The sequence below is a fragment of the Melanaphis sacchari genome, unplaced genomic scaffold (assembly GCF_002803265.2).
Source record: "Melanaphis sacchari strain LSU unplaced genomic scaffold, SCAv2.0 Contig122_pilon_pilon, whole genome shotgun sequence".
NCBI classification, from domain to species: domain Eukaryota; kingdom Metazoa; phylum Arthropoda; class Insecta; order Hemiptera; family Aphididae; genus Melanaphis; species Melanaphis sacchari.
The window spans coordinates 84,037-95,601 of record NW_020270484.1 but is presented as its reverse complement, the minus strand read 5'-3'; the positions used below and the strand labels follow the sequence as shown (position 1 = coordinate 95,601).

The window sequence follows — 11,565 nt, the reverse complement described above, 5'->3', positions numbered from 1 at the left end:
AATAAATTGTGATTTATACTGTGCATTTTAATAAAATGAAAGATATGGTTTATTTAAATAAAGTCTGGGATATCTAAACTAAAATTTTATGGTGGCGAGTTCTTACTTGAGTCTTCAAGTCGATATTATTATATTGAATGAACTTGCATTAAACAGAAAGTAATTATTCATGTAATATCATCATCATAAAAACCATCAAAATATTACCAATACTAATTTATGTAAAAAAAGTTTCAATAAACGGTTTAATTGAATGTTAGGCGAAAGTTCATATTCTAAATACAGTACTCCACACCGTATCATATTATTTTTATTTTATGTATTTTTATTTGATTAAAATTAAAATTAATCAATATTCTATCGCCACTAACAATGTGGTCAAACAAATGTGGCAAATTTTCACAACAGAGAGAGCAATACGCAACTTAACGAAGCAACAGCAGTGCGAGGACGACCGCCGCTGTGTCGCGTTACGTACTGTACATCGGCGCTCGGTGCGCGCTGCGTTTTTTTTCTTTTTTTATCTTCTTCCTCGTCGGTGTGCGGTTGTTGTTCGCCCCCGTCGGCCCGGCCTGGGTTTCCCCGCGGCACCGGCGAAAAAAGCCCGCCAAACACGGTATCACGACATCACTGGACCCCTCCAAACCCCCCTCCACCTCGCCCAACACCCCGAGGACGTCGAGCGATCGACCGGGGTGTCCGTCATGGAAGTCAAGAAACGGTACATATGGTCCGACCGGGAGACCGAACACTTCATCCGGCTCATCATCGACATGGGCATGACCAACATGTTGGACAGCAAGAGGTAACGAACATGTATAATAATTAGTGTACCTAATAATAATATAATAATACTGTGGTCGGTGCCGCGACCGTTTGGCGTCGACGACAGTGACATAATGTTATTCGTGTTATTACTGTTTTTGTTGTTGTTGTTGTTGTTGTTGTTATTGTTGTCGTCTTCGTCGTTGTTATCATTATTACTGTTAACATGTCTTATATTATTCGCTTCGTTCGTGTTTGCGCACGCGCAAGCGCAAACGCGCGGCGAGCACCGAATCGGAAATTCGAACGTAACGGTGGTGCAGTGTATCGTCGTCGGTACCGCCGGATGCGGGGATTGGGGTGCCCACCGGAGGGGTTATCGGCGGGGTAGTCGGGACTTTGGGAGACGGAGGGAAAAGAACGAAATTTACGATCGTCGAATATCGCACGGTAGATTGACGATGTCGGTAGGTATTCATTATGATGCGATGGCATTGTGATGATGAAAACGGACGTTCGGTAGATCGGCGCTTCGCAACAATACCGTATAATTATTCCCATACTTACACGATAGTTTTTTGTCGATGTTTATCAATCATAATAATTTGTTATTACATATACATGAGCAAATATTTTAAGATAATAGCGCCGGGAGGTCGCTGTTAATTGTATAGTGTCAGCAATCGCCCCCCCCCCCCCCAAGAAAAAAAAATCAATGTTTTTCGAAAATTTCACAACTACTGGTTACAGCGCATTATTGACACTTATGGGCGGGCACAGTTAATTTTTTTAATTTGTTATTTTTAAACACTTGTATTTTCCTGATAATTAATAGAATTATGTACCATAGTCTGTAAATGTAAGAGAAATATGTGATTTTTTTGTCTATTAAAAATATGGATCACCTTTCGGTATTATCATTTTATACAGTATTTGCTATACATATACCATATTGCTATTGTGTGATCAAATCAAATAATTTACGTCGCCGGTATACAACGTTATTCCCGCGTGTTGATAATAATATTATAATTAGAGTGTAGTTTTCATTCATTTGTTTACGGTTTATACTTAGTGGTTGCTGTAAACCGTTTGTAACTATTATAACCAGGGTTGCAAAGTGTTTTAAACATGTGTTTAAAACGTTTTAAACAAATGGATTTGTTTTAAACGTTTTATATATAATCGTTTAAAACGTTGTAAACATGTGGATTTGTTTTAAACGTTTTATATATAATCGTTTAAAACGTTGTAAACATGTGGATTTGTTTTAAACGTTTTATTCATAAACGTTTAAAACGTTTTATTCAAGACAAAAAAAAATAAAAAAACATTTTTAACAAAAAATGGCGTTTAAGACAATGTTTAAAAAAATTAAAAAACGTTTTAAACAAAAAAAAAAACATCGTTTAAAACGTTTTAAACACATTAATAAAAAACATTAAAAAAAACTTTTTTTTTGCAACCCTGATTATAACTATTATCGTTTATCCACGGTTGTTAGTGAATTTATTTGTATTTGTGGATATCATTGAACCGCACTGCACTGAGATACGTTTTCCATAGATAAGCTCGGTCGGGTTTTAATGTTGAATAATCAATAGTTTTCTAGAATTTAATTGTATATTATGACAGATTATAAAAAACATTCGAGTTGTAACAACACACGTATGCCATTATAGTTGTAATATATACCAATTATTACAATGACATAGGTGCGCAGCAATGCTGCACTATAAATACATGAATATTCATATGCTCTTGTCACTTGCCAATGTGATATGCTTCTTGGTTACTTGTATTATACTTAAATAAGTGACGTATGACATTATCATATTATTAAGCATTGTGTAAAATTATACTAACATTACTCCGATTAGGTGAGTGTTAATATAACGCTTTAGCACACAGGCAAAGCGTAAATAATACAAGCTGGTGAAAAAATGACATGAAAACAACACCATTAATATACTAATTGCCAATCGATACAGCACTAAATATCTTTACTAAATACTTAAGCTACGATTGAAAACTAAAGTATTCATTTGGTGATTAGTTTTAAATTATACATCGTTAATATAATGTACAGTTATTCAGTAGGTAAACTATATGTTGACATAAATTTATTACAAATAAATCGAAGAATTTAAAAAAAGTATTTAGTCAGGTTGTGATTTTTTTTGATAATAGCAGTGGTTTTATCATAATCTATTAAAAAAAAAAAAAAAAAAGATTATAATAATTAAAATATAACATTTTTCTTACTACTTATTTAATAAAAACAACGAGTTATTAAACATTAATATATCGATTCAAACCATGAATTGAGATAATCATTTAGGATACACAATAAATTCTTATCAGTTGTTATAAGAGCTTTATTTTAACCATTTAAGGTTGCTCTGGCAAGTTTTGTACTATTAACGTATTATCCTTTACACCATAATATTAATTTTTTTTAATCAAGAATGTTCAGCGCTTGATCGTTTGTGATATTATAGGAATATATGAAATAATGTATGTATTAATAGTTAATAATTATTTACATTACGTATTGTCACTTGCCTACTTCACTGTTTACGTTTTCTCTTGTAAATTATAATTTATACATCAAAATTAACATAACACAAATGTCTTACATATCTAAATATTCTGTATCCTTAAATCTCTTGTCATTTCTCTAGAAGTATCAATAGGATAAAAAAATAATTAAAATAAGGATTAAAATGTTCGCCACTGGTTGGTTATTAGCGCTCTGTGTCTATTCGATGAATGATAATTTTTAGAACCTATAGTTTAGTTGGGATACAATTATTGTCTAGGTAAAATATAAAAGTCATAAGACTATAAGTAAAAATAATTAAGAATTATAATTAGCTAATTGGATGACAAGCTCTGATGATGATGACATTATAGGTATTAGAGATATCTTAACAATTCATCAAACTTCAATAATATTGGCATAAATAATATAAAAATCGAATACTGAAATCCTAGATTGTCACGACGGTGGATTGTAAAATACCCAGATATAATTCCCGTCAATAAAACGTACTTACAATGCTAATATATTAATTAAACATGTATGTGGTATTTAATATTTTCTTATGAACACGTATTACCATAGAACCCGTCGTTTAATAGAAGTTGGTATGTCGATACGTAATTTTCTAAATCAAGTGCTTATACAATGTTATCAACAAGTAGATCAATTTATGATTCGTTTAATATAGCATGGCTAATGGTTATATTATCTAAACGTAATATTTTGAAGACCTGTTGCTATTATGCCACTGATACATTATAATAATATCACATGGGTACCTTGCCTGATGGCCAAGACATTTGCACCAAATTCCGTCAGAAGATTATGCATAGTCGCATGGATATATGATGAACCATGACCTATAAATGATGAAATTAAAATAGTGTAATCATTATTTTTGAAATGCAGTAGTTAATTAGTAGTTTCCTTTGCAGAGCCAAAACTAATTAAATGTTCTTAGGTTTTTGGTAATGAGGTTGAATCTAGTGAAGTATATATATTTTATCAAGTTACGGGTGTTCGATTGAATATATTATACTCTGTTTATCTAGAGAACACGTGGATTCTGCGCATACATCTATACGCGACACTTTATCAAAACTGGTTCACTATGGCTTGGCAGGATGTCGCATCCCAATGTGCAGAAACCCCGATTTATGTTGGGCTGTAGTATGTCTTTCACTAGACCTAGTATAGTTATATATTTGACCGATTTTTGATAGAACTTCATTTTATTTTTTGACTTTTGGTTATTCATTTTTTAGATTTAAATTTTACAAAGAGTGTAATTTAATGTTTATTATTTACAATTATCAATTAATGGGTACAATCCAATAACACTAGGTTATTATAATATGGATGGTAGATACTTATCCTAAATCTAGAGTCAATTTTTGAAAACATTTAAATTCAGATTTCGCAATTTAGATAACTTAAGATGGTATAATAATATATTGTATTAATCGGTTAATCAAATAATAGTATGCAAGGTACACGTCTGTTAATACACCAACTCGATATTAAGCAATAAGCATTGGCTTATTAATTGTTGTTGACACAATTTTCATCAGGTTATTACATTTAACAATTAACATAAATTTCATAATATTTTATCGTAGGTATTTGTTTTGTATATTTTAATTGTATTGACTCAATTCGAACTATCAACAATCTATTACTTTGAAAAATTTATGTTTCATCTTTATGACCCGTCAATTAATTTTTGTTTATCTGCAGAGTACGAATGAAAATTTAAAATACTCGAGAAGTAATAGTAATAATTATAAATATTTAAATAGTGTTTTATTATTAATCCCCCAAATAAAGCTACATACTACCAACGATATAGTCTATAGAGCATATGAGTAAAGAGCTTTTAGTATTATTTATAATCAATTATTCTTATAATTACCATTACATATACGTTGCACCTACATATATAATATTACAATAATATTTTTAGATACTTAGTTTATTGTATTTTGTATACTTATTGTGTACTTAATGAAAGCGATTTCAATCAGGTAATATACTTGTAAATTTTAATATGGCTATTAGATTATTTTACTAAATACCTATATCTATAACCGTATAAAAGTGATTTTGGCTGCTATGTTATGTGTTTTATTTACTTTCAAGAAGAGAAAATACTTTAAAGATAATGGCCTGTAAAGTCAGTATATGTAACATATTGTTATAATGTGATACGATAAGAACGTGCAATTTCAACACCATTTGTTTCTTAAGTCAATATAATATATTGATATTATAGAATACATTCATAATGAGTTGTATGTAATAGATAACTGTTATTATTTAACAATAAATTAACTGCAATTGTATTAATTAAATGTTGAACATTTTAATTTCATATTATTCTAATGTCAAATGTATATTGCATACATGCATAATACTGTAAGTTAAAAAGTTATTTTTTTTATAAATTATGAATCATAATATGATTAGCCTAATTGAAAAAATTATGAATAATATCTATCTACTTATCCACGTAAAAAAAGTCTAATACTTCTGTTATCTATATGCTATGAGTTTATTTATAGTTTACTTTACATAAATACCTAATTTATAAACTGAAATTATTGCTGGAAGTCTTTTAATAATTTAATAAATCTATTTATAAGATAAAATTAAGTTCATGTTTAATATGTTTATGTAAATATTACATAAATATATTATATTAGTATACATTAGACCAATGTTGTATACTCGTAATTTAAAAATACTATACAGAATACATTAACTGGGCGTAGGTACTCGTTTCGCTTCTTTCATTCATCTCAAGCAGTAAAAATATGACATATTGTAGATGATAATATTATAAATTGCATAAACCATAAACATCCACATTAAAAAATCAACACTTTATAAGCGAATTTCGCATAAAATCTTACTTGCTGATATTTTTCTTAGTGTTTGTATTTTTGCCTTATGCTTAAGAAAAATATTGTTTTTTTATATTTAATAATTTAAAAAAAAAATCTTAAAGTACTAATTATTTTCAATTTTCAAAAATATCTACCCAAGTAAAATATTGAAATTAATATTGTGAAATCGATATCCGATACATTTTTAATTTCTCTAGACTAACTCTTAAGATAATATATATTTAAATAACTAAAAAATAAAAATAAATAAGCTTTAATTCATATAGTGTTTAATGTATCTATTAGGTTAGGTCATAATAGATGATTTTTTATAAAAAATGTAAAAAATATCAATTTATCAAACGAATTATATATTATAAAAACGCATGTATCAATTCTCGATTAATTTAATGTATATGTTATCCAATAATATATTTAATAAACTCATATTAGGAGTAGACAATTAATTTACTAAAACCTATCTTTAAGTTTTTATCTCAACTTATTAACGAATCATTTTAAAATTTACAGATTTTTTGAAAACTTTCTAGACACAATTTATGTACCTAGTATAAAATTAGCCTGTATGGTAAATATTGATATTTGTGATCAAGATTTTTGTGATGATATTTTGTCACATACAGATATATTATTTCGTTAAGTTCCATATATATATATATATATATATCTAATACCTATATGACTAGCTGTTATTAAGAGTATTATTATGTAAGTGTAACAAATTGTTGTTCAAATAGTTTAGAGAAATAATATTCATGATCGATGAATAATATTGTAGATTTTACATTTTATTTATAATTTTCCGACAAAACATGACAGTACAAAAAATTCAAGTAAAATGTCCAGTTGTATTTTTACAAGCTGTATAGTTCCTTCATGCTTATTTTCTACTGTTTCAGCCACTGTAAGCGCTTTCCATTTCTTGTGAGTTTTGCATGGTTTATTATTTTCGAGTCCGGACCGGATATACAGTTATAATCTGAGCGCTCGTTCGAGCAAGACCGGCATATTTTTTTTTCGTTTTACTCGTTCTTAAACCGGACAAGACTACATTTTTCTACACACCGGGAAGAAATTAATACTAGTATATGTGTACAATGTACTCATTTCTGGTTATAAATACTTTTAAATCAAATTCTATGAGCCATCTTCATACCAATAGGTAATCTTATAAAATGAAATAAATATCAGCTAATAGGCATATATACTATATAAATAATAATATAATATTATTATTAATTTTATTAGATAAATTAATTTTGTATTACTTAATTGATTAATTAACAAAACCATAAATTTTATTGTTCTTAAAAAATTGATCGTCTTTAATTTGTAGATATTAATGGATACATGAACAATTTAGTATAGTAGTTATTTTATTCTATTTATATATTAGATTATTTACGTATATGTATAGGTTCGAATCTCGTTGTATTGAATATTTTCGTGTTTATTTTTAGTACTGAATACTCGAAATACTTAATTTAATCATTTCTCTTTGCTTGAATATAAATTTTATTTAGGAATTATAAAATACTTATTAATTTGATTTATAATAAAAAAACACCTATTTCCAATTTTTTAAGACGTCAGTTTTAATATTTATGCGTGAAAGCAATATTGCAATAATCAATAATTATACTCATATATGACTTCATAAAGTGAAAGTGTTATCAGTATTGACAAGGGAAAGCCAATGATTGAGGCTGTTAAGACTATTTTATGTTATAGAAGTTGTTTGATGACATGTAAATTTGTACTCAAAAATGTAATTCAGCATGAGATTATAAGTAGACTAATATTTAAAATACAAAATCCCGTTTTTAATATTTTGAGTTGAATTAAATTTTAAAATATTTTATTTTATAAATCGTAAAAATTGTTAAGTATAACTTAATGAATTTGTATCTAAACCGGTTGAATCTCCTAATATAGTAATGTAACAAAAATGTGCCTACTGAAATAAAAAATTCCATTCATTTTTGCATTTTTTAGCTGATAGTTTGATAAAGCATAAATAAAATGTTTTAAAATAATTTATACTCAAAGAAATATAATAATGACTAATTACCAACTTGAACGAGGTTAAAACTGATTATTATACGATATTACGATGGTATCAATGACGTATTTTAATGATTCCAGATATGCTAATATTCAATAATTGAACAGGTCTAGTAACGTCCAAATATGATACGCACATAATAGTGTGTGTATTACATCATTTTTTTTATCATATATGTATATATTGGCCAATCGGATAAACTATGTTAAGAATTAAATTGCAATTTAATTAATGAAAATGCGAATAATATTTTATTAAATGATTATATTTTTTGATAGATTATATGTATATATATGTATATCAAAAAAAAATTTCTGATAATAAGAACATATTATAAATAATCATAAATTATTAATATTTAAAATGCAAGTAATGATAAAATACGTATATAATTAAACCATGCACTGATAACATAAATTCAAAATTAAATGCATGATAGGTACACTGAAATATTTGGTTCACAAAATTATCAATAAAATTACTTTTATTTAAATCACAGTATTTATCTTTATTTGAATAAAAAAATTTTAAAGTTGCGTTAACTGTATAGGCACTATTCGTTTTTAGTACTTGATATCTTTATGGTTTTAAATTTATAAAAACTATTTACAAACATTTCAAAACTAATAATCTATTTGTTGTTTAGGAAAAGAAATTCAGATCTTTATTCCAGCTTAGTAGAACCAATGGCAGCTGCGGGTTTCAATAGAGATGCGACGCAACTGAGGACCAAATGGAAACACTTGAAACAAGATTACAAATTAGAGTTGGTGAGAATTGATAAAAATGGTGCTGCGAGTTCAAGGATGTCGTATTTTCATTTGCTTCACGAAGTATTGAGCTGCAAACCGAGCAATGCTATGACGTACCTTTGTGAAGTTGTTTCGAGTAAGTCTTAATAAATTAATCAATATTTCAGTATATTTAATTTTTTGATATCTTGTAAAATAATTACATGATTTAAGTTTCACTCTCCACATCATCAATTATACGGGCTGTCACTGTACCTTCGTAAATTTAATTGCTAGGTTTTTAACCAGGCATACAAAATAATTTATCAATTTCTTTGAAATAAATTGCTATGTTATTTCCAAAATACTAAAATATATTCTATCGTAAAAGATGGTATTTATAAATTTTAAGTAACACTAGTTTAAAATGTTTAAACTGTATACTAAAATAGTATTATACAAATAATTACATACGCAAAAATGCAATATTTCCATTATACTGGTTATGTATGTATTGGTTCAATTCTTTTTATTTTCAATATTTTTAATTGTTGTGCAGTCTTTGGTTGATAAATATAATATATTTTACGTTAAAACTATATAAATCATGATTTAATGTCTGAGAAATCTCCCAAAAGAATTGAATATCATTGATCTAAATTGAGTCTGTATAATTTGTAGATATTAAAAAATATACTTCTTATAATTTCGAGTTCGTGATATGTTATATGCTTTGTCATAGATTCTCCTCCGCGGCACGACGTCGTAGAAGGTATTAAGACTGAATACATAGATGATATGAAAATGGATACAGACTTCTTCAGAGTGACCGAACCGCAAGTCGACATCATTCAGTCGTGCGACGTACAGACGCAGACGGAAGGCACACCAGAACAGCACGTATTGCAAAAGTTGCACGCGTTGGAAAACAGCATCACCGCCCTAAGAGAAGATTGGCAAAGAGATCGGGAAATGCAAAACGTGCTGATGGAAAAACACACAAGACGGATGTTGGAACACCAGAAAACGTTAATGGACAATTTCTTTGCAAAAACCAAATCGCATTTATTAAAAACCAAAAATAAAGACTGAAGCTCGCGTTTTGATGCGTCGTAGAACTCTACTCTGCATCAATGTTTCTCAAAGAACATAATATTATTATTATTATTATTTGATCATACTTACATTATTATAATCGATACACACCTATATTTATAATACCCGATCATGTATAAATATATATATATGTAATAATTACTATTATTATTTTCTTTGTTTTTTTTTATATATTGTGAATTCACGTTAATGTTTAGCATGTGTAAATAATACTTTTGAACCAAATTTAAAACTATATTATAACGTATAATAATAATCTTAAGACAGGACACTTTGATCGGTATATGTATATAATAATCATTATCACAAAGATCAATAAAAAAAAAAAAAATGTATTCATATCAAATATGATATATTATTATTATTGTTATTATCATGTGCCTCATTTGTTGATAATATAATTAAAAGAAGAGAGTATAAAAAACGCGACGCTATCGTGTCGTCTTACGAAACAAAAACGTTACGATCCATGACACGCGGACGGCGATAATAGTGCCACAAAATTCTGAATTCTCGGGCCTATGCTGCAGCAACTAAAATTACAAGACGCCACGTCCACACGTGTTTGTTCTGTCTTACAAACGCGTGTCATAAAGACAATTATTTGCGTTTATTATATCCAATTTTCTATTTTCGACTTTAATATATTCGAAAGAATTGATTCATGGTCAAAGGTAAAAGGTAAGAACACTATATGAACTGTTTTTTCTCGTTGGTTTTTCGTGAGATTTTAATTTTTAATCGAGTTACGAGAATTATTGAATAGTAATATTTCGCATACAAAGTAGGTACTTGCTCTAAAACGCGTTAAACTGTTCAACATAAATTTGGCATTTTATATACGCTTTTAAAACACAAGAAAACTACACGCCGTGCGAGTTTGGCGTCCTCTTTAATTTCAAAGAAGATAATTTTTGATTACGGTATACGAATATAATAATTTAGTTGACATCTTCGCGGCGTACTTTAACCTTTGCTGCGTCACGCCCGATATCCACTACGATGCTGCGAGCATCTATATCTATGCAATATTTTTAGCATCTAGAGTTAACCCCGAATGACGCACGTCACGACATTCCTCAAAATCGAGTGCATAATATGATATTGAAGTTACGCGTCCCAAAATAATTGAAATTAAATATTACGTCTGCAGGTAAGACGCGTTTCTTGTAACAAATTTCATAAACAAAATAAATATTTGTAATTAGGTAATAATTTTTCATCGCGCATTCATACCAAATTATCAGTCAACAGATTCTTGAGAATCATAATACAAAACTACTGACACAAAATTATATAAAAGAGATAAAAAAAAAATTTGTTTGTTAAAAAAAATTTACCTGTTTATAATAATAAAAATATATTTACTAAATACTTACAGCATTCGATTCAGTACTGAAGTTGTTGATAATATATCCAACACAATTAGTTTTAAAT

General features: G+C 28.3%; 1 protein-coding gene across 1 annotated transcript; it reads left to right on the top strand.

Moving 5' to 3' along the window:
- Nucleotides 1-446: 446 nt before the first annotated feature.
- LOC112590920 lies at nucleotides 447-10,230 on the top strand. The gene is made up of 3 exons (XM_025334533.1): nucleotides 447-805; nucleotides 8,928-9,169; nucleotides 9,755-10,230. The coding sequence occupies exons 1-3, from the start codon at nucleotides 705-707 to the stop codon at nucleotides 10,102-10,104; spliced, it is 693 nt and encodes a 230-aa protein (XP_025190318.1). The 5' UTR covers nucleotides 447-704; the 3' UTR covers nucleotides 10,105-10,230.
- Nucleotides 10,231-11,565: the final 1,335 nt, after the last annotated feature.